This window comes from Vicugna pacos, unplaced genomic scaffold (assembly GCF_048564905.1).
Source record: "Vicugna pacos unplaced genomic scaffold, VicPac4 scaffold_112, whole genome shotgun sequence".
In the NCBI taxonomy this organism is placed as follows: Eukaryota; Metazoa; Chordata; class Mammalia; order Artiodactyla; family Camelidae; genus Vicugna; species Vicugna pacos.
Genome location: NW_027328792.1, coordinates 557,448 through 581,816, shown reverse-complemented (window position 1 = coordinate 581,816; position 24,369 = coordinate 557,448). Strand labels below are relative to the sequence as shown.

Genomic DNA, 24,369 nt, shown 5'->3' with positions numbered 1-24,369 from the left:
ACATTTATTAGAACATACTTAAACTAAACAATATCAAATATTACCTTAATATTGAATATTTTCCAATTCACATGACACTGAAAGTCAATTTGTTAAGTTTTTATTTTAAAAATACTTAATTTTTAAGCTCTTATATTTTTACATCAATTAAGCAGAGCTCTTTGACTTCGAAATTTTTTTTTTTAGCAGTAGAAATATCTCACTTCTATAATCTGTATGCAGGCTTATAAACAGACAAAAGCTAGAGATCTCATAGCTTCACTTTAAAACTTACTTATATTTATAATAATAGTTGGAGTAAGCTGAATTTGCTTGCTCAAATCACTAAGGCTTACTATTTATGAAACAGATAATTAAGATTTCCTCACAAAGTCTGAAGGACCCGTCAGAGTTCTGAGTTCTAAAATGCCAAAAATTTCATGGCCTCAAGTTTTATTTCGTTGAGCTAATTAGGCTCAGTCCTAGGTCACTGTTTGTTGTATTTATATTTCTGATCTGCAAGACAAAGACACTCTCTTCCAGGTCCCCAGATAAATGCTCTGTCACCCAGACCCAATTTTATCTCCTTAATTGGCATTTTTGTATCAGTGAGAAGAGCTGTAAACAAAGAATTCCATGTTTTAAAACTAAGGTTTTCTTTATTTTGTCTTCCAAAGCTTGCATAAGACATTTATTAAGGTCTCTTTTCCTTGAGTTATAAGTTAAACCCAGGGTAAACCTATTTTTTTTTTTTAGCTACTCAAATTACTTTTTAGATTTACGTTATATTGGACGTCTCAAGTAACTATATTGGTTTCCTTTAATTTGTTCAATTAATATTTTCAGAGGGATAGACATGTGCCCAGCCTTATAATACCAAGAAGGGGAAGCGTTTTTCCACTGAAACATATCTATCCCACAACATAAGCAAAAGGTTTATATAAAGACCATCTAAATATACCAATTTCACAAACTTTTATCTCAATTTTATTAAATCTTATACCTTTAATTTTTATATTTATTAAGTTTAATCAATAATTCTTATTTCTAGAAGGAGTGACAGAAACCTTTTTTTTGTGGGTGTACATTGTATATAATTTTATAGAAGTCTCTAGGATGCCCAAGTTTCAGCCAAAGAGCTTAGGCCCTTCTCGATTTTTAATTTCATTAATTGGTCTGTTGTCCCAATCCTTGATCAAGTATTTCAGTCTACATATAAATATATGTTAAACTGTGGTAAATAAAACGGACTTGTTTGAACTTTAATGTTGGGGGGGAGTAGGTGAACTCTTTGGCCCTTTTTTTTTAACTTTACGTAGTGTAGTATCAAAACCCTGTATGTAAATCCAAAAATGTCCATTTTATTTATCTCATTCAAAATAACCATATAAAAATATTTATCCTTTTGGGATAAGCCACTTATCTGTTTTTTTGACATTTTTACAATCCTTTTTCCAGTTATTCAACCTAATTAACATTAATTATACTAAGTTTTTATTAGCATCTCTAGAAACATTTATCAGAAAGGAAAAACAAAAATGTAGCTTTTCAAACCAGTTATATTTTTATATCTGAGTTCTTAGGTTAACCATTAGATATATTTTTCTGCATTTAAACTTTATTTTAATAGGTACCAATAAAACAGCCGTTTATGAGATCTCTTTAAACTTTCACCAATTAAAAAGTTTTTCCAAATTAAAAAATCCATCATATGGCCATCAATTTATATATATATTTATATTTATATATATAGTGATTTTAAACCAATAAGATGAAGAGGCCCTTCCACATGAGAGTCGGGGTGTTGCCTAAATAAAATTCAAAGGTTTACTCTCCAAAAGCTTAAAGCCTTCGTGGTCCAGGCTGATGCAACAAAGTTTAAGATGGCAAAATATCTGAAAATTGGTACAATCAAAGAATTGCTTAGAATCCCAATTTATTTGCGTGGCCACCATATGTACACAATACTTGAACTTTTGTATGGCAGAGTCCAAGGTTTCCTTTAAAAACTAAACTAAACATATATATACTTACATGCACACACTTAAAACATCCAGAGAAAGATAAAACGTTTAAATTTCAAGGACACAGGAAGAGAAATCCAAGTTCCCACTAAAGGGGATTTTGTTTTTACAAGTTCAGAATGCCAAAAAATGTTTTTATCAGGCCTGGTTATTTCCAGAGTGAGTTTTTTTTTTTTCTTATTCCCGATTAATGTTGTAAGTTTTGTATGTACATAAATCTGGCTGGGGTTTTACTTGGAGACTGGCAATCTGTCATTTCTTTTTCTTTTCTTTTCTGTTCTTTATTTTTTTTTTTGAAAGTTCTATTCCCCATTGTAAGGTCGGGTTCTCAGAATAAATTTGCTAGTAAGATTTCCCAGAGGGACAACTCTGTGGCATGAAGTCTTTGTGTCTACCACTCCTGGAAGATTCCCTGTCACCCGAGAATGCTGTTACCAGCCAGGAGGATGGTCCAAAATTTGGAGTTGAAAGTTTCCTCATAAGAGTTTTACTTTTATCCTGAAAAATTCAATGGAGGTAACCAAATTGAGGAAAACATTAGACCAGCCTCTTACCTAACCACTCAGTCCTGAACCCAGTGTCTTTCAACTTGGACCCACTCGGGATGTCTCCACTGGGTGGGTAATTCACCTCAGTTTCTTTCAACTGGAGGGCCACGTACCTGGATACACCGCCAGATAAAACTTAGGATCATCAACCAATATGTGAGATCTGAGAACCAGGAGAGACTCAGCCAAATTCATCTGGACCCCCCGAGGAGGCGGATGAGCACAAAGGGCCACTGCTGGTACCAAGGCTCTGGTTACTTGGAGAGTTCAGGTGGAGAGAAATCTGCTGTGGTGCTTCATGGTGTCCAAAACTGTTGACTGAAATAAACGTGCAGCCTAAAAGTTAAGAGTTATGTTTCATTTGGCGGGAGGACTCGAGCCAGGATGACTGTCTCTCAGAACTCTCTGAGGGACTGCTCCCAAGAGGTTGAGGAAGAGCTAGGATATATAGGAGCTTTACAACAAAGACCAGGTTGTTGGAACAATAAAAGATTACTTGTTATCTAAAGAAAGCCAGGTATCTCAAGTTCAAGAATTTAGTGATTTTGTATGAATGGGAGGAAGCAAATATTAGGACTCACTGAATTCATTTTTTAGACAAGCACCTAGCTATCTCGGGCCAGTAGCCCGTCCTTTCTTATTCTGAGTCTGCTCAGAGGGCACCATTGTGAGTTGCTGCAGTGGCTGGGCTGCAAGCCTGTCCTCGCCGGGGAGTGGCGGAAGCCTTTAATGACTTGGTATCAGTATTCTTTGTTTACTGACATGGTTGCAGTATTCTCATTCACATTGTAGTATTTTCGTTCACAGACCGAATATGGATAATCTGCAAACTTGGAAAGCAACCGAGATGGAATTACTGCAGATACCTTCTGCTTTAATAAGCCGTGTGCAAACATAAACACGGAGGAAGCATACACTTGGATTTGGAGGTGTAGGAAAGGGATCCTGCACATTACAGGAGAACGCAATGCAGAATTCCTTAAGTCCAACTTTCTTTACTGTAGTGGTTTCTGAGAACAGTTTATGGTAATTAAACAACATTGACAAACGGTGGCACACATTGCTTTTAAGGGATGGCCGGCTGCAAACTTTTATATTGGACAGGTGGAATTCATAGGCAAGTGGTCAGGTGGATGGGAGAGAGATGGAGCCAAGGCCTGGGCCCAGATTCCGGTTTAAATTGCCATTTCTTCACCATAGGGCCTTGGAATAGAATGCATACTCTCAACCTGTTGGTGAATCTGTGAAATGGGCATGATAATATTCATTTCTTCCTGGGATTGTTGTAAGATCTAAAGAGTATTATAGCACACATGAAGCATTTAACACCCTGGCACTTAGCAGTGTTCACTGTGTGGGGCCGCCCCGCTTAGCGTGCGTCAGAGCCGTAAAGGCAGCATTTGTCTGTTGAGGATGCACTTGTAGCCCCTTGGCTAGGTTGTGAATTTGTTGATTTCCTTTAATACTTGTAACTCTGTGTGACATGGGCAGTTATTTTCATGGACAGATGAGGAATCTCAGGGTAAAGAAGACTGTGTAATTTGCCCAAGGTCAGACCATAATTTTGGGTGCAGGGGCCTCAGTTCAGCATGGGCCCCTGGGCCTTCTGCTCTCTCCGTTCAGCACCAGAGCCAGATATGGAGTTGGCTGTTTCCCTGCCCAGAATATCCGGCAGGACCCAAGACACACCTGGCCCTGTGCTGCTTGAGCAAAAACTCCGGAGGAGAGGGAGTTACAAAAGGGATAAACATAAAAACAGACGACAGCAAACTGTGATCAGCTCTGAGAAGGAAAGGAACACGTCTCGCCGTGCAGAGCTGGGAGCTTTCCCGTCTGGGCTGCTCTGGGGGTGTTCATCTCAGCTAAACAAGTTCTGCTGTTGCAGCAAGGCAGGAAGGCAGGGCGCATGTGGGCAGGTAGACAGGGCCTCATTGATCGTACTCATTCCCCATTAAGCGGCAGCTTTCACGGGCACTTACCTAGTAAACATTGGCCATAATCTTCACGCAATTTGCTTGGTAGTTTTATTGACCCCAGCTTTGAGATGAGGTCATTGAAGCTGGGGAGTTTGTCGCATGCCCGTGATTACCTTGCAAATACCCCCACTGGTCTTTCAACCTAGACTGGTGTGGCTGTCATGCCCCATCCCTGTGAATGGCATCGTGTAGCTTCTCCCAAGTGGCCCAAATGACTGACATTGATATGCTTAATTCGTAGGAAATGGTATGTGGCAATAAGAGAAAAAGATAGTAAGAAATTGTTTGGAAAACAAGAAAAAAACCTATTCTTCCCCAGCTGGGGGAGCGTAACCTGTATCACCCACCCTAATCACTGCCTGTCACCTCCTCCCTGAGGATTCTGTGTTCAGAAGCCACTCTGAGCCTTGGGAGAACATTTTTCCTCATGACACTTTTGACTAGGACCCGCGACATCTCTGTCCCTGGTTAACACTCTCTTCAAAGCCGTTTAAATTTTTTGCAGGTTCCTCCACTCTGATGTACGAATACCCTGTATAACTTCTTGATGCAGCTCCTTAATGAAGATCTTGTGATGGAAACCTAGCCAAAACTGGGATGTATGCACATAGTGACTGCAACTTCAGCACATTGTGAGTTCATAATCAGAGGGGTGGGTGACTCAGGAAAGGCTTTTTTAAGGTAACAAGGGGAAAGTGAAAGGACGCTTGCTGTGTGAGACAGAAACATCTCGGTCACAGCCAGCAAGACACCTGTGTTCATGATGGGGTGTGGCGAGTGCAGAGTTCTCACAAAGAAAGAAGTGATGTGATGGGAGGGAGGAGAGTTGGGTAATTTATTGGGGAGGAAAAAAGTGGGCTGAACATTTCCTGGTTGAACAAGAGGATTGTGACATGACGTGCTTGTATTTTGGAGAGAAGGGTTTTGTGGGGACAGGCCTAGGAGTACGCTGTATGGCTGGGGAGTCAGCACAACAGAGAAACACAGAGAACCGGGCAGACCCCAAGGCCCAAGCTGGGGAAGAGGCTGCCCGCAAATTGGAACCCTGGAAGCTGGTTCTGTCCCTTAGCTGGGGCCTCAGACGTCACTTCACAGCCCAGTCCTGTTGATACAAGAATAAAAAACGTTGGGCATGAGAAGGGCTGTGTCCCAGGCTTTCGTTGAGCCCCTGGGATGTGCCCCACCAGATTTTGTTCTTTGACTTCATGCAGTAAAGAATTCAAGAGCAAGCCAGTGTTGAGTAAAGGTATATATATTCAGACAGATACATTGAAATGCAAGAGAAACGTCACGAGGTGTGGGGGTTTCATGCACAGATTAGAAGTAGGTACACACCCCACAGACAGAAGGTCTGTCTTCTCCAAAGAGGGACAGAGAGTGGTGACCGCGAGGTGGCGCTGTGTTGCTTGTTTTCTTGGGCTTGGTGGTTTCATATGCTAATAAGTAGAAGGACCAGCCTTAGGGCAAGGGGCTAGGATTCCCAGGGAGTTGGCCATTTCCCACCCTTTGACCTTTTGTGGCTATCATTGGGACTGCCATGGTGCCTGGGGCATGTTATTCACCAGGTTACTATTACAATGGATGTTTACTGAATCTCAAGATCTGCTAGAAGTTAAATCTCTTCATCCTGAGCCTCAAGGCCTATTGGGGGTTGAATCCTTCACCATTTTGATGTCAATTGCTGCGGCCTTCCTTGAATGGCTGTGCTCTTCCCCCTTCCATCCTGTATCACTGTGATGACACAAAGACAGCAAAGGCCGGGCCCTAACCGTGCTCCTGCATTTAACGGCAGGAGGTGTGGTGTGGGCTTATGATGACTCTGAGTGGTGAGAAGGATGTTTCAGATTTTCCCACGTGAGACATGGCGACTTACCAGCAGCCTCCCCAGATTTATCTCACGGGCATTATCGCTTGTGTTGTTATGGAAACAAAAGGCCAGCCAAGAAATAAGAATCACACAGAGGGTTGGAGTACTGAGATTTATTACGCTGGCGGGCTCAGAGGGGTTTCTTTTCCAAAGCTCTGAGCACCTCCAAGACGTGCACATGAGGTTTTATAGGGTTAATTACAAGTATGGGGCTAATACCCAATAAGGCTCAAACAACAAAAAGCAAGGAATCAGTACACTGAAGCTTATCAATTTGGAACAGATCACGTTACTGACAACTGTTGACCTTGGATTTTCGGGTTAGCTTATTAGCCCAGTAAACTGACACTAAACTTCAGATTTACCAGGTAGCCCAGCAAAACTTAGATCAGGAAACCGACACTTATCATACTTTGATTTGTGACTTAGCTTGTTAGGCCAGCTGTGGTTTTCCTTCAGTGTCACTTATCTTTTGAATTTTTCTTTTTTTCTTTTTTTTAATATTTAATCCAAATTTAATATCAGGGTTCTTTGGGAAAGAAATTTCTCTTTTTCTTTTCTTTGGTGATCTTTTAGGGGGGCAGTTAATTAGATGTATTTACCTGTTAGTGGAAGCCCTGGGGCTTCAACCCAGGACCCCGTGCACGCTAAGCACACGCTCTACCACCCGCCCCATCATCTTTTCTTTTTGGTTTCGCTGCCAAGAATCCTACAGCTGAATTTCTAGTCAGCCTTAACACTTGCCCTGACTTCATGGAATCCATTTTTATGAGTTTACTTCCCCCTGGTTTCATTTAAGTATTGAATCTCCATTTTCTCTTCACTCTCCGTTTTGCCTTTTGTTGTTATGGTTGTTAAGCTGTGTTTAACAGAATTGTTTAAATTCTCTTTTAGCAAGAGGCTGAATGTAAATAAATATGTAAGCAAACAGCACAATTAAATGCTTTTATACATTCTGAGCTGTTTAGTAGTAACTTAAAAACCGAATTGAATATTAAAGTGATAGCATTTTAAAAATATTTTTTAATTTTTCATAAAAATATAGCTGATTTAAAATATGATATTAGTTTCAGGTGTACAATAGATGCTCCATTTATAGTTACTGTAAAACATTGTCTGTATTCCCTGTGTTGTAAGATACATCCCTCTAGCGTGTTTACATTACATGTTGCAGTTTGTATAAGAAAGTTGGGTAACGCAGAGTCTGGAACGTGGCTGTGTATGACTCAGGTTCACGCTCACCCTGCCTGTCAGAGCTCAGGCCTTCACTCCTTTCTGCAGGGGAGCGAGTGGAGGCAGCTCTCATCAGCGCTGTCACCACCCTCTGAGTGGCAGTGACAGCAGTGACTGTGTGTGGACGTGCAAATTGTTTTTCCAAGAGCTTTATATGCGTTTCTGCATTTAATAATTAAAGCCCTCCTGTGAGGAAGCGTTTTAAGTTTTTAATGCATAATACATTTTATTTTGATATTGATAGATTTCAAACCTCTGGAAAATTTACAGGAGTAGTACAATAAACGCTTAGATACAGTTCACTTTAAAGGGCACTATTTGGCTTTCTGTGTCTGGCTTATTTTAGCATAAAGTTTCAAGGTTCATCCATAATTGTAGCCTGAATCAGTACTTTATTCTTTTTGCTTGATAATATCCTTTTCCTTTGTTTTCGTTTTTGGTCTATTTAAAAATATTTTCATTGAAGTCTTGTTAGTTTATAATTTTGTGTTAGTTTCTTGTGTACAGCACAACACTTCAGCTAAATAGGAACCTACCTGTATTCATTTTCATCCTCTTTTTAAACATAAGTTACTATAAGATATTAAATATATTCTCCTGTGCTATACAGTATAAACTTGCTGTTTATTCTTTACATACTCAGTATCTGCAAATCTTGAACTCCCAGTTTATTCCTTCCCACACCCTCTCCCCACTGGTAACCATAGTTTGGTTTCTATGTCTCTGTGTCTGTTTCTGTTCTGTAGATAAGTTTATTTTTTTTGTTTCTTTCTATTTTTTTTTTTTAGAGTCCACATGTGAGCAATCTCATATGGTATTTTCCTTTCTCTTTCTGGCTTACTTCACTTAGAATGACATTCTCCAGGTCCATTGATGTTGCTGCCAATGTCATTATTTTATTATTATTTTATGGCTGAATAGTAGTCTATTGGACAAATATGCTACAACCTCTTTATCCAGTCATCTCTCAGTGGACATTTCGGTTGCTTCCATGTCTTGATATTGTAAATAGTGCTGCTGTGTACATTGGGGTGTAGGTGTCTTTTTCAATTAGGGTTCCTTCTGGATATATGCCCAGGAGTGGGATTGCTGGGTCATCTGGGAGGTCAATTTTATGTCTTTAGAGGAACATCTATACACTTTTCCACAATGGCTCCACCAAACTGTATCCCCACCACAGTGCAGGTGTGTTCCCAATTCTCCGCAGACTTTCCAGTATTTATTGTCAGTGAACTTCTGAATGATGGCTATTCTGACTGGTGAGAGGTGATACTTGATTGCAGTTTTGATTTGCATTTCTCTGATAATGATATTGAATATTTTTTTATGTGGCTACTGGCCATTTGTACGTCTTCATTGGAGAAATGTTTCTTTAGGACTTCTGCCAATTTTTGAATTGAATTGTTTGTTTTTCTTTCTTATTAAGTGTAAAAGCTGTTTACATATTCTGGGAATTAAGCCCCTAGCAGTTTCATTTATTGCAAATATTTTCTCCCATTCCATAGGTTGGTTGTCTTTTTGTTTTGCTTACTGTTTCCATAGCTGTGCAAAAGCTTGTAAGTTTAATTAGATCCCTCTTGTATATTTTTGGTTGTTTTTCTATTGCTTGAGTAGACTGCTCTAGGAAAACATTGCTGAGATGTATGTCAGATGTTTTGCCTATGGTTGCTTCTAAGAGGTTTATAGTGTCTTGTCTACATGTTTAAGTCTTTAACACATTTTGTATTCATTTTTGTATATTCTGTGAGGGAGTAGTCTAACTTCAATGATTTACATGCAGCTGTTAAGTTTTCCCTACACCATTTGCTGAAGAGGCTGTCTTTACTCCATTGTATGTTCTCACCTCCTTTGTCAAAGTTTCAATGACCAAAAGTTTGTGGGCCTATTCTTGGTAAATGTGTTTATCCGTTCATTGATGGATGGATATTGTTAGTAACTTTTGGCTACCCTGAATGATACTGCTATGAATATTGATGTGAAATTTTTTATGAGAATATGTTTTCATTCTGTTGGCTGTACATTTGCCCCGCCATATCTGTAGTTTCCACTACATGAATCCAGATGGTTGATTGTAAAGGGACTCGAACATCCTTGGATTATGGTATCCAGGGTGTGGGGTTCCTGAAACCAACCCCCCAAGGATATTGAGAGATGACTCTATATGTAGGAGTGGAATTGCTGAGACATATAACTCTAAGCTTTTGAGGAAATACCAGACTTCTCCAAAGAAGCTGCAACATTGTTCCTTTCCCCTGGCCGCATATGAGGTTTCTCTGCCTCCTGAACGACATTTGTTATTGTCCATGTTTTGGTTATAACCATCCTAGTGGGTGTAAAATGAGATCTCATTTTGTTTTTGACTTCCCTAGTGATGCTGAGCATCTTTTCATATGATTATTGGCCATTTGTATATCTATTTAAATTCGTGGTAAATTTAAAAATTGGGTGTATTTTTTTGTATTGTTCAGTTGTAAGCATTCGTTATATATCCTGGATACTACTCTCTTATTAGATACATGCTTTGCAAAATTTTTCTTCTATTCTGCACATTGTCCTTTAACTATATTTTTTTAAACATTAAAACAATTTCTTTACAAGGGAGGTAGTTTGATGTAAAGATTTATTTTATTTTTTTGCAAAGCACGCACTCTCTGACTTGAGATACCCTTTTCCCCTGTCATTTCACTTTCTTGATGATGTCCTTTGTAAGAAAAAGGTTTTAGTTTTGATGAAGTCCAGTTTATCTGCTTTTTCCTTCTATCACTTGTGCTCTTGGTTTTGTATCTAGGAAACCAAAGCCTATCCTAGGCCCACAAAGATTTATACTGTGTCTTCTTTTAGAAAGTTTATAGGTTTAATTTTTACATTTCTGTCTGTGATCTATTTTCAATTAATTTTATTTGTTATATAAAATATGGGTGTTCAGATTCCAGATTGATTCTTTTGCCTGCAGATACCCAGCTGTCCCTGAACCATTAGTTGAATAGACTATTCTTTCAATGGAGTGTTTTTGGCCCCCTAGTGGAAAAGTGTCTGTAAATGTAAGTTTTTCCCCGTGGGTTTTTATTGTGTCTCTTAGACTTATTTATCCAAACTTATGCCAGTATCATACTGACTTAGTACTATAGCATTTTAGTACACTTTAAAGTGAGTCCTCCAACTTTACTCTTCTTTTTCAAGGTTGTTTTTGCTGTCCTGGGCCCCTTGCACGTCCATGTGAATTTTGGGATCAGTTTTTCAATTTTGCATAGAAGTCAGCTGGAATTTTGATAGGGATTCCACTGAATATATAGTTCACTTTGAGGATTCTTAACATTTTTAATAATATTGTCAAACATTCCATGAAAATGGGATGTCTTCCATATATGTAGATCTTTTAAAATTTATTCTGGTGATACTTCAAAAAGTTCAATGTACAAATCTTGTAAATTTTTGTTAAATGTATCTCTCACTTTATTTTTAATGCTGTTGTAAATGGAAAGGCTGAATTTCTTATGGGTGGGACTATGTATCAATCTTCTTATTTGTAGAATTCCTTCACAACAAATACCCTTGGTATATATTTGCTACATAAATCTATCCACAACTATTCCCCGCCCCGTGTTATAAGAAACCAAGACCCAAGGTAAGCTACTTGAAAACACCTATGTGGAAGTGAGAAATGAGACCCTTGGGTGGGTCTTTGTGCAGATGATACTGAGAGCTTATTCTGAATGGCTTCTTCTTAATTACTTTTAAACAACCCTTTCAGTGTATTTAGTCAGATACATTAAGATTATGCCCTTTTGATGTGCGGAGTAGCTAAGACTATAATTTTCAAATAAATTCTAGTGAGAGTGTTGTACTTGAAACCTAATTTGCATCAATCTTTGAAGATTTATGTTTCAGGAGCTTTGACTAAAGAACAACTGTCTTTATTCTATAATGAGAACTAAATGCTCAAGCAACATGTAAGAGTTTGAGCAAACTGCCCCCGCCCCGTAGTGCTGGGTGGCTGCAGCTGTAACTGGAGTCAGCACTTACCTCTCCCAGTATGCTTGTGCTGATCTGCTCAAAGTGGTTCGTCCAACAGTTTGTCAGTAGTCTGTTGGACAAAGTCATAAAACATTGATTGAAGGTTGCTAGAATGCAATATATTCTTATTAATATTAAGTAAGCACATATTGAATGCTTACTGTATGATGGAATTGTCCCTCAGCCTCACATGAATATTATTTCTCTTGAAACCTCACATATTTCCTTGTTATTCTCACTTTACAGATAAGGAGACTGAGAATTAGGTCTTCTCTCTTTGGGGGGAGCTCATTATTAATGATGGGCAGTTGTAAGGAAAAAGATATTGATTCATCATGAGAAAACATTTTTGTGAGAGTCAGCAATGAAGAAGATGAACACTGAAGAAGGTGATCATTGTTCGAGTGAGACAAGCCCTGGGTTGTGCGGAGTCAGCATCCCTGTCCTAGACACGGCACGTGTAGAGCTGCGTGGTGGGTGAGGCGGCGCGGCCGTGCAGGGAAAGCGGATGCTGGGGCCTTAGGCTGTGCTCAGGCCTGGTTGGGCTTTCTCCTAAGGGGAGTGAACCATCATTGACAGATTTTAAGTAGGAGAGTGGGGTGCTCTCATAGTTCATATTTGTCTTCTAGAATGTTTGGAAACATTTAGAAGGCTTGGCAGGAGATGATGTGATGAGTCAGAGTAGGGTGGCTGCGAGGTGTAGCAGTGTCCAATTTTCAAGTGGTTTTCAGGCCCAGGCTTGTGGCTTAGTAGCCGTGTCAGTTTGAATGACGCACGCAAGGAAGTGAAACAATTTATCTAATCAGTTGAAGCAGTGATGTACCCAATTCCCAGGACTATTGTGGAGATCCAGTGAGATACACTGTGCAGTGTGCAGCGTGGTCTCCAGCAGAGGGTCAGTGCTGAGTGAGTGCCAGTGAGTATCTGGTAGGTCAGTTGAGGGTAGTGGGACTCGGTGTCTGAGGATATCTGGTCCCTGAAGGAGGGGTCCATTCACATCTGTGAGTGATGGGCCTGAGTTGGGAGACGCAGGGAGACCTTACCCTCCGACCAGGGGCCCTGGTAAGGACGGCTATGGGAGGAACACCGTGAAGTCAGCTCTTTGCATGTGGAGTTGGAGCTGCCTTTGAGACAACTAACTGCAGTGTCACGAGCTTAAAGAGGAGATCTGGGCCCAGGTTGTGCATTTTCCTAAAATCTCAACTCCTAAGGACGCCGAAGTATTGATCACTGAACGTGAAGTCATACTTTAAAGGACAAACGAATAGTAGTATTATCTCTGTCATCAAAGCTCACGTCTATTTATTCATCACTCACTTTGCTAATTGGGTACTTACAGAGCTCACTTCACCGTCCTCCCGTGGGCTCAGGCTCCACAGAAAAGAGCTGGTGAGACTCCCTCTTTTCTAGAATAAGACACATTTAGCTTGTAGACTTCTGTACCTCGCCAGACTTAGGAAATTAGTTTGTTGGTTTAATTGTATTTTCTGTTGGCCATGTCCTGACAGGAGAGAAATTTTACCTCATGGTCATGTTTCAATTAGCTGTTACTGAGAATTGCTGATCTGATACATAGTGTATGTATTACATTAACTTTGTAGAGTAGTTATCATTTTTCTGTCTTTGCCCTTTAATTTTGTTTGCCCCTTCAGTGTTCTATTCTTTTTGGGGCCTTATTTTTTTTTAATTAAAAAATGTCTGTTAGCAGTTAAGAAAAAAAAAGCACAGAAAAAATGCACATGAGAACTAAATTTAGAAAATGTCTAGTGTGTTTTCTGTCTCGGCAATGGAGGGTACTAGAAACTCCTGAAAACCTTCATTACACAAGTTCCTTAAAATGCTGATTGAGAAATAAAACCTTCCTTCCTCATCTTTCAAGCTGCACAACTCATTGTCAAGAAAGTGAGGGAAAATTCTCAGAAGCCAAGACAAACGAGAAAGCAGGGTTTCTGAGAGATACGTGAGCGTTAGAAGCCGTGGTGTGCTGGTTGGCTCCTGAACTGATTTTCAGTTGCCTTGACAGGAGGGAGGGATGTGAGCCCCAGACCTCTCACACTAGGAGTTGGATGGGTGATCATATAATGGGCCAAGCCCATCCTGAGAATCTTGCTTTACTAAAGGGTGAAATAGGAAAAAAAAAATTCCTCAAAACAAGAAAGTAAGAAAAGTCAATTTTGTTGGAAGAGGGGAAAAATAACAAATCCAAAGTAAGGATATAGTTTAAAGCTGTTCTGGCATGAGAGTGACCACAAACTCCTGGCAGAAAAGCACAGCTACTCCTTGATTGATAAGTTGTATTTTGAATGAATCAGTGAACAGCTATTCCGAAAAAGGCCTCCAGAGTCTTGTGGATCAAGATACTGGACAGCAAACACCTCTCTTCCAAGGTCTCATTCAAATAACCAGAAAGGTTTTAAAGGAAACTAACAATAATCTGAGTTGTATTTATTGACATTACTATATGCTAAGAATTCAGAGGTGACTATGGAGTTGTCTCCTATTTTATGGACCTTATTTTCTCTTTGGGGAGAAAAATGACATAGTTGGGTATCTTGGTGGAGGGAGGTGTTAGTCTGTTGCAATTAGCCAGGAGAGGAGATTAAGAAAACAGTGAAAGATCGGTGAACTTTTTAGCTGAGGACAGTCTTGTTCACTTGGCTTTTAATTGCAGGCTCAATGAGCTGTCACTGGAGGGAATAGATCTTACGGAGGATGGACTTAGCTCAGGCCTCTTTTGAATGGACAAGTGAACCTGGAAAAAGACAGTCAAATCTGTGCAGACATTAAAGTTCACTTGAACGTGCTGCATCCCTGAGCCAAAGATAGGACAAATATGCAGCAATTCTTGAGGACAGAAGAGTGGTTTTTAAGGTTCTCCAAGAATGAATCCCATGGAACCGAGATGGCCAGTTGTCAAACTGAGACTTTGTTCTTTGGACGGTGTACCCAGCAAGGGTATTGGCCTTTTATATGTTTCCATTTGTCTTTAATACATGTCTGTTGATGAGGACATGGGCACAAATGTTTGACACCTTGTCGAGGCGATTTTGGATACCTGCCTAGAAGCACGGGCACAGTTGTGGCTGCTTCATACATCTTGCAGCCCATCCCTTTCCCCGGCTCCGTGATCACGGCAGAGTGGTTCCTTGTTGACCTGTCCGTTTCCTCTGTGACATCATAACCCATGAAAAGACCGGAGCATATTAACTTGGCTTTGTTAAAGTCAAAGAAACAGATCAAATATGGAGTCAGATTTGTTCTTTCCTATTTCAGTAGTACCATGGAGATGGCAGTTTGGGCAGCTTTTTGTAGTGTCCTGGAGGTTTTCTCTCTCAGCTTCTGGGTGCCTCTATTGAAAACCCTTCATTGCTGTCTGGCCTGCTGGTAATGTACACTGCCTGTTTTGCCCTGAAGATGTGTTCTGTTTATAAACTCATCTCTACTCCTTGGAAAACAACTCAAGAAAAACTCAGTTGGTTTTCCACCAGCCATGGGCAGGGGTGAGGTAAACCGTGTTATTATTTCATAAAATAATAGTAATAATAGTAATAGTCATAGTAGTAGTACTTGTAGTAATAGTAATAATAATAATAATAATAATAATAATAATAATAATAATAATAATAATAATATTAATAGAAGTCTTAAAACAGGACAGAGCACATTGGAGAGAGTCAAAAAATGCTTTCTGGCTTAAATCAAAAGTGATGACTAATGATTCCATGGCTGCTGTATTTGCTAAGCTAATTACTCCTTTGCTCCATTACACATTTCTTTTATCTGAAAAAGAAATACAAGGAAATGGTTTAAAAAAAACTCAGAGAACAAAAATACACAAGTGAAAGAAGTTTTCCCTCATCCTCTGTTCTTTCAGCCCTCTCTGGAGATGCCTCTGTTTACTATCCTTTGGGTGCTTTTCCAGATATGCTTTGCACATTCCCACCTATGTATGTAAATTCCTTTAAAATTTTAGTTATTTTTAACTTAAAGGGGTTTAAATCCTCAAGTGGCATCTGGCCGGGTAATATAACAGAACAAATCTGACTCCATATTAGATTTGTTCCTTTGAATTTAACCCTATGCTCTGTCACCTAGGCTTCATCTTGCTTGTAAAACAATGTTGCCTAGAGCCTGAAATAAACAGGAGACCCTATTCTGAAGGCTCTGACCTTTAAGGATATTTAACACTTTTTCATTCATTAAAAGATAGCAAATTGCAGAATAGAAAATAACGTTTCTTTTGTTGGAGGTTTACAGGGATCTGACCCACGCAGATAGCTGCAAGAAGAAAGGATTCTAACAAGAAGGAATTCCTACACTAAGAAGTTTGCACTAACCAAGCACATAGGAAAGGAGCCTGAATTGTGACTTGGGGAGATGGTTTTCCAGGACATTAGTTTGCCATCTAGGTCTACAGAAACTTGCTATTCCATGCCCCAACATCTGGTCTCCCAACTTATTGGCCTGTCCTGCACTGAGGAGAATTAATTTTGACTTGGTAACACTCCTATCTACCTAGAAAGCTGGGCACTGGAGCTGAGTGTTATGGAAACAGGCCAGCCAAGACAAAAGCACCAATCGGAGTGTTGGAGTACTCAGAATTATTATGCCGGTGGGCTCAGAGGGGCTTCGGCTCCGAAGTTTTGAGTACCTCCAAGACGTGCACATGAGGTTTTAAAGGCTTAGTTACAAGTAAGGGGGCATTAGCCAATAAGGCTCAAAGAACAAAAAGCAAGGAATAAGTACACTGGAGCTTATCAATTTGTAACAGATCACATTACTGACACTTGTTGAGCTTGGAATTACGAGTTAGGTTGTTAGGCCAATAAACTGACACTAAACTTCAGATTTACGAGATAGCCCAGCATAATTTAGATCAGTAAACTGACACTTATCACACTTAGATTTGTGACTTAGCTTGTTAGCCCAGCTGGACTTTTCCTTCACATGAGGACAGCTCTCCCACACCCAGGGAACTACTGTGAGCCCTTGATGTTTCCACTAGGGTGGGGTATGGTTTACCCAGGAGGGATGGGGACTATGCACCAACACTCAGGCAGTCTGCTCTGTCTGGGGCTCTGATCTTGTACCATCCCGCTCCCCGCCAGCCCAACACCTGGGACAGTGGAGCTAAGGCAGAGATCCTGCCTGCCTGTTTCCCAGCGTGTAAAAGGGGAATATGTGCTCTTCCCAAGGTAGTTCTGAGCGACAACACCTGCGGGTGCTTGGTTCTCAGAGCAACAGAAAACCCAGCTCCGCGTGGGGGCAACGGGTGTGATCTCCCTAGGGTTTCTGCAGAAGCATCGGACGGAGGGTTGGATCACGGTGGTAAAATTGAGCTGCGGGGCTTGAAGGGTAACAGAAGGGTACAGAGGCAGGTCTGCCGCCTAGGGGTGCCCCAGAGGTAAAGCTTTTTTTCTCCAACTCCTCTAAGACCCTCCCTTCTCCAGATCCCTTCCTTCTCTCTGCTCATCCTGTCCATCTGTATCCCTCCAATTTTCCCGTCCTCTCCACCCGCTCCCATCTTCTCCCTCCCTCGCTGTCCCACCTTCTCTCACAGAACCCAGAGAGGATCGCTGGCCCTCCTGCGCATGCGCAGTCAGTGCCAAGTGGTCCGCTGGTTGGGAGCTCCATATCCGAGCCGGGGATCGGGCCCAAAGGCTTCTCAACTACGTCGCCCGGTAGGCCTTTGGTTCCTGCCTGGGGTCGGGGCCTCTGACTGTGGAAGTGCAAGGTGGGGGCTCCTGGGAAAGGGGTCAGGCGGCTGCGGGAGGGCGGTCCGCCTGTCACAGACCCCAAGGGCGCTAGTCAGCCCGTGTTCAGATGAATTGCTCAGGCCAGACCCCTCTGCCAGCGCCACCTGCCCCGGCGTCCCGGCCACAGTGTCCAGGGCCTGGTGTGCACCTGCCATCTCTCACCCAGCCGGGATCCACTCAGTCCGCGGCTGGCGTCCCCTTCCCCTCTCCCTCCCGCTAGTCCTCTCCTCCCGGGCTTCCTCTTCTCGTCCGGCGGCCCGTCCCCGCCCCTGGGCGGGCTGTGTCCCGGGCGGGCGGGGTCTGCGGACCCGGACGGGGGCGGGCGCTTGGGACTGTGGCTGGGGCTGTCCTCCGAGCGAGGCTGCAGCCCGCGTCCCCCTCCCCGCTTTCCCTGCCCCGCGACCCCGGGGCTGCCCTGCTCTCCCTTTCCCGCTCCCTGAGGACCAGCTCTGTGGCGTGGGCGCTGCTACCTGGGCTGAAAGCCTCCGGCTCTAACGCCCAGCTTCTCCTGGTGGAGTCGGGAAAAGGGAGCGTCACTGCTAAGCGAGGTTCTGTCTCCCCCCTCCATGTTTCTGCCTCAGGTAAGTACCTTGAACACTTTCAGGTGTTATGATGGCGGTGCTTGTTGATGTCACGTGTTTTTATAGTGAGAGGGATTGCAGTGGTGAAAGCAGGGCTTGGTTCTGTTAAAAATGTGCTGAAGGCATGAGGCTGTGACATCCTCCTTCCTTCCCTCTCCCAGGGTGAAAGGAGTGATCCTCGATTTTCAAAAGATAGTTACAGTCCCTAACTAGCCCAGCCCAGCTATTGTGCGTTAACAGGAACAGCACCACCAGAGGCCTTGGAGACCCAGGGATATTGCAGTCCTAAAGTGCTCCTGGCAGAGTTTGGCTTGTTTAGGTTTTTTGTTTTTCTTAAATTGTGGGACAGACTAGTGTATAAACTGAAAAATAATTGTCAAGAAATAATTTTCATAGGACAGTTTTATTGTGATATAGTTCACACACCATGAATTCCATCCATTTAAATGGTACAATTCAGCAGCTTTTTGCATATTCACAGTGGTGCATGCATTATTATTCCAGAACGTTTTCATCACTTCAGAAAGAGCAGTGGAAATGAATGACCTATCCACCCCTCCCAAGTGGTGGTTCTAAAGAAATTTCTTGGCTATTCCTGACCATAAATTAACTTGTTATATTCCAAGAAAAATCTGGTAGGAATTCTAACCAGAATTGAAATGAATCTGTCTATCAAAACAGGAAGAATTTATACCTTTATGGCATAAACTTCTTCTACCCATGAATATATCTGGGACCCTATCTTTTCATCTGACCAGAGCCTGGCCCATGTGAAGTCCTCACTACTTTTTGCGCTTGTGAATGATGAGATTCTATACATCATTAGTTGCAACTGTAGCCTTTCACAGAAGAGAAAAGTAACCTCAGTGAAGCAAGTGACTCTCTGATGGTCAGAAAGAGTGACAGCCAGTGCTGGAGTGATCCAGTGGACTTGGTGTTTGCAGCTAGATTTCTCGACCACCTACAGTTAAGGGGATTAGAGAGTTCTTTTATTTTTTCTTAATGGCATTGCATTTATTTTTACTTATTTTTTAAAATTATTTTTTATTTAAGTGTATTCAATTTACAATGTTAGTTTCAAGTGTGCAGCAGAGATTCAGTTATAAACATATGCATATGTATATATATATGTTTTAGATTGTTTTTAGTATAAATCACTACAAGAAATTGAATATAGTTCCCTGTGTTATGTAGCAGGTCCTTGTCATTTATTTTATATTTACTAATTTGTATCTGTTAATCCCCCCTTTCCTGCCTGCTAAACACAGTTTGCTTTCTATGTCCATGAGTCCATTACTAGGAGCACCGTTTTTCCTAGTAATATATGCTCTTTTGCTGCTTTCAGTTTCAGTAATTCCATCTTATCTGTGGGCGCTTTTCTTCTGGTGGCCTTAATGTGGTTTGCACACGTGGTAATAGAGATCTGTATTTGGGAGAACCCCAGGCCTCGTGTAGTCCCTGGTACAGAGTGCCCACTGAATTGATGCTTGAACTGGGAAAAAAGCACAGTAAATGTTGGAATTTCCACTATGGTTGAGAATTCTATAACCTCTTTTGACAAACTTAATATTGGCTGCACCCATTCTGGGTAATTTGGTGGAAATTCATGTTATGGTGGTGAAGAGACGGGGCCTTGTATGCTTCTTCTCTTTCTGTTTTCTAACACTCATTCTCCTGGGCCTTCCAGATCCTCCCCTAGAAGTGCCAGGTCTGGCTTGGTGCTGCGCTGAGGCAATATTTGTTAATAAGGCCCTTTCCTCATCTCTTCTGAGCCTCCGGTTCTTTCTCTGCACAATGAGGGCTTAGACTAGATAACTACTTTTCAGTTTCTTTTAAAGCCATGTTTCCTTTGAGAAACAGAAAATGCAAATCTCTCCTCTCAAACCAACCCTTTAGATTTTGAAAAGTCCTCCAAGGAGTGACATAGCTCTTTGTGGAAAATGAATGTGATTGTGATTCCAGGTGACACAGAAAAGACTCTTCAGAGATTGATTGCAGGGAGAGGGCAGAAAAGGGGCAGTATGTCACACTTTCTAGTGTGAGCACTGGAGCAGGGGCTTGGATTTAAATACGGTGTCTGACGTGGCCTCTCTCTAATCTTGTAGAATGTGATAAACTACTCTACCTCAGTTTCTTGATGTGTCAAGTTGGGGTGATAATATTTTAAGGCTTTTGTGAAACATTATGCAGATAAGCCATTTGTGTATGGGTAGAAACAAGACCTGCTAGGGATTCAGGGATTTGTTTAAAAAACAAAATCTTGTCCATAGCACTCTGTCTGTGTGTATTTAGTAGTTCCTGAAGGGTGAGGGTGAGTCTAAAGTCCATCGTGGGACAGGTGGCCCATGATTCTCTGTGCCCCTGAATGCCCCCTCCTCCCCAGTCCTCTTCCTCAGTCCAGGATGAAGTTCCCTAGTAGATTTACTCAGAGGTCTTGTGAAAATGGCTATTCATTTTATTGTTTCACCAAGAAGGGCTGCCATCATGATCTCTGTGGTCAGGTTTTGAAGGGCTGCCATCATGATATCTGGTAAGAATTCTATGGAATTGGGTGTTTCTATTTAATGAAAAGAAAAAAATTACAAATAGAAAATTAGAACAAGGATGGTCACATGGGCTCTTGGAAGTGGACACCATTAGAAGTTGGAGGGACTAGTGGGCTCAGTGGGAATGTTAACTGAGTGTATCTCATGGGCTGGGCATTGTCCTATTTGTACTGTGTGTTCCTTATTTGAGACAGTGAGCTCACCTAACCTCGAAAACCTCTTTAAAAAATTAGACTTTTTATTTTGAGATGTAATGTAGATTCCCATGTGGTAGTAAGAGATAATATGGAGAGAGCCTATGGACTCTTTGCCCAGTTTTCCTTAATGGTTCCATCTTGCAGTGTTGGGGTACAATTCATTACTGACTCACTAACAATTTGAGGTTTGTGTTATTGCCCTCATTTCTATCCACGATTAAATTGGGGCTTAGAGAAGCACACAGGCCTGCCCAGGTCACCCACATTGTTAGTGCAGAGTCTGGTGAACGTGGGCTTGGGATTCCCAGGAAGTATCATTATGATGGTCTTTGGCAGGGAGCAGCATTCACTTTGCTTGTTTATTCATTCATTCAAGAAACATTTATTGAGTAAATTCTGTGGGTCAGATGCTTTCTTAGGGTTATCTGATTCTTCAGCAGTACTGAGAACCAGGAAATATTTATATTTTTTAAACTGAGAAAATTAGCTCTGAGAGGTTATAACTCCCCCAAAGGAAGAATAGCTCATAAAGGGGGGATAGTACAATTGTACAGTCACCACTTTTTATGCAGGTGGTACCCTAGGCATTTTACATTTGCAAACATCCGTAATCCAGATATATTCTTGCAAGGCATGGATTTTTTTTAATTGATGTATAGTCAAGTTTACAATGTTGTGTCAATTGCAAGGTGTTTTTTGACTTTTGAATTAAAAAATACTTTTTCAGGAGGGAAATTAGGTGTATTTATTTGTTTGATTTTTTAAAATGAGGTACTGGGGTTTGAACCCAGGACCTCGTACATGCTAAGCATGTGCTCCACCAATGAACAGTACCCTCTACCCCAAGGCAAGTTTTCTTATCCATTACTATGAAGCTAAGGGGTTCAAATAAATTGAATAGGAATCCAGATCTTTTGATCCTACTGTGGTCCTTCTCTTTATATTCTGCTGAAGGGGGTTGGGGAAGCATTTCCTTTGTTCATTTCTTTATTCAGCATTTTTGAGCAGTGACTTTGCATCAGGGCCTTGCTAGGTGCTTGGAAATAGAAAATAAGAAATGACCTTTCTCTGCAGAGGCAGGAAGCCTAGACCAAAAGCTGGGTAATGTGATCCGAGCTACAGTAGCCATGTGCAGACTATGAGGACAAACTGTACCCTTGGATTTGCTTTGGCTTCCCTTGCCTTCTGTCTGGTACACACCAGGTCACCGCAACCCAGATGGGCCCATAGCACACAGCAGAGTATGTACCTCGATCTCCTCTCCTGTCTCGGCAGGGCCTGCAACATGAGCATCCCTGACTACGTGCAGTGTGCTGAGGACCACCAGACTCTTCCCGTTGTAGTCCAAACCATGGAGATCATCTCAGAGGAGAATTTCTTTTGCATCTATCAGCTACTCACCTCGGTGAGCCATATCAGCCCATGTGGCTCCCAGTGGACACTCTGTATCCACTACAGGCACCGCTATGTGCCCGAGAATGGGTGGAGCGTCTTCCAGAAACACTGCAAGGTCGTGGGCCTTGTCACCATTACCGACTGTCTCTCTGCCAAGGCCTTGGAGAAGCTCCACGTGCAGAGGAGCTGTATGGCACCTCGATAATGACTCTCAGCTCTTTGTCTTTGTACTGCATGTGGAGGAAGTCGAGCAGCCGCGCACCGACGTTGCCTTCAAATTTAGAGGACTGCAGGGTGGTGGAGATGAGGATCGAGGACTTCACTGAGTCACTCTTCATCTTGCTCAATTCCAAGTGGCTGGATGGTGGCCCCAAGAATTCTGGGGACAAGATCCCCCTCCCCTGCATCCCGTTTGAGAAGGAGGACTTCATGGGACTGGACACAGACAGCAGGTAAGTTTACCTGGAGGCCAGTCCACCCTGGCTTTGTGCCGGATTGCTTCCCTACATCCAGAAAGGGATCAGCAAGGAAGAAGTCTGTCTTGTAGCCAAGGGGGGATGGAGATGCAGCCCGCCGGTTTCCAGACATTTCAAAGTGAATCCGCCTTTGTTTCAGAGAGATCCTTTTAGGGTTAGTGTGGACACTTACTCCCGCTTTACAGCCATGACCATGGTGGGACCCCTGGGGTTGCTGTCCAATAAAGTAGCCAAAGCCACTGATGCTAGGAGCACTGGGGAGGAGGCTGGACTGAGCTGAGATGTGCTCTAGGTCAAATGCACATCAGACACTGAGGCTTGTCTAGTAAAAGTATATAAACTATCTCTTTACTTCCTATATTGATTACATGTCAAAATGATAGTATTTTACATACAGTAGATTAAGTAAGATCTGTTCTTAAAATCAGTTTCTAGTATTTGTTTTTTGTTTGTTGGTTTGTTTCTTTGTTTACCATTTTAAACGTGGCAAATGGGAAACGTTATTTACATGGCTCTCATTTCATTTCTGTTGGGCAGCCTGTCCTGGGACAGTCTCATCCCTTTGCTTATAGATGAGATGCTGAACCCCGAGAGGCGGAACGAGGAGCTGGTTGAGCTGGGGCTGGAGCCGGTGTCTCCTGCCTCCCAGGCCCAGCACCTATTCTGCTCAGGCCCTCTCTTCTTGCCCGACAGCCTCCATGCCAAGTTAGGACATCAGAAACACCGCCGGGGACTTCCGAATGAACTCCTTATGCAGGGAAAGGCGTATCACGGTGTATGGGACAGAGCAGGGAAATGTTCATTCTCACTTTTTCCCTGTGATTAAGTCAACGGCCCCACATTGCCTCGGAAGTACAGACGAGCTCTTCTGGGCTGCCTACCCCCCCAACTTCAGCTCTGTTTCCCGGTGTATCTGTTGTGCTGTCCCTCAGGCAGAAGAGGGTGAGATGCCTTTTCCGAGACGTGGAAACCTTTGCTGGGGAGAGTGAGGGAAGCTGTGTTCCCCCGGCCTACGGCCTCTGTCCTTGAGTCTGGAGAGGGCTCATGGTGGTCCCACAGGTGACGGTCGGAGAACCTGGCACATGTTTCTGGGCCCGCTGTGAAGGAAGTGCTCTGTGACTCTTGAACTTAGCTAAGATCAGATCCTACTCTCTGGTTGTTGGTAAGTTGGAGGAGAAGATGCTAGAGAATTGATAAAAAGAATGTCTAGACCAGCCCTGTGAGTGAGAAGCACAGGGGACACGAGTCCCACCTGCGAGAGATAATGTAGCGGGCTCTGGATGAATTTTCTTTTCCTCCCAGACATACCTCTATGACTTAAGGAAGGGGAGAGGCATGCTGTAGCCATGATCTGTACTTGTCCTCTCAGGGCCCTGTGATCTACATGCCCGCACTCCCCATCTGCTTCTTAAGATGAGCTGGCATGTATAGGAGCCTGGGCACTGCTGAGGGCATAGCTGCCAGCACCGTGCTACACCAAGTCTGGCTCCGTTCACCTCTCCTGTCAACACCTGCTGAGGCCCCAGGCATTAGTCAAGGTAGGTGCATCAGTGCAACATAAGCAGGGACCACTTCTCCCCCTGGACAGACTGGTGAGTGAGCAGTGGAAGCCTGGAGCCCTGCCCCAGCCCCCACGCCAGTGCCTCCTCTTTTGTCATAGGAGGCACTGGTGATATTTTTGCTCAACAAATGCTTGTCTCTGAGTCTGCAGCCCCACCAGAGAATGCCAGCTTGTTTTTGTCTTTTGAAGTCTGCCCTTGGGACTTGGCGGAGTATC

General features: G+C 42.4%; 1 protein-coding gene across 1 annotated transcript in view; it reads left to right on the top strand.

Moving 5' to 3' along the window:
• Positions 1 to 22,288, top strand: part of LOC140694920 (trafficking protein particle complex subunit 9-like) — a 65,967-nt gene extending 43,679 nt beyond the window's left edge. The window contains exons 7-8 of the mRNA XM_072957924.1: positions 17,202 to 17,322; positions 21,997 to 22,288. Of these exons, the coding sequence (XP_072814025.1) occupies positions 17,202 to 17,322; positions 21,997 to 22,010 (135 nt within the window). The 3' untranslated portion in view covers positions 22,011 to 22,288. The remainder of the gene's footprint in view (positions 1 to 17,201; positions 17,323 to 21,996) is intronic.
• Positions 22,289 to 24,369: the final 2,081 nt, after the last annotated feature.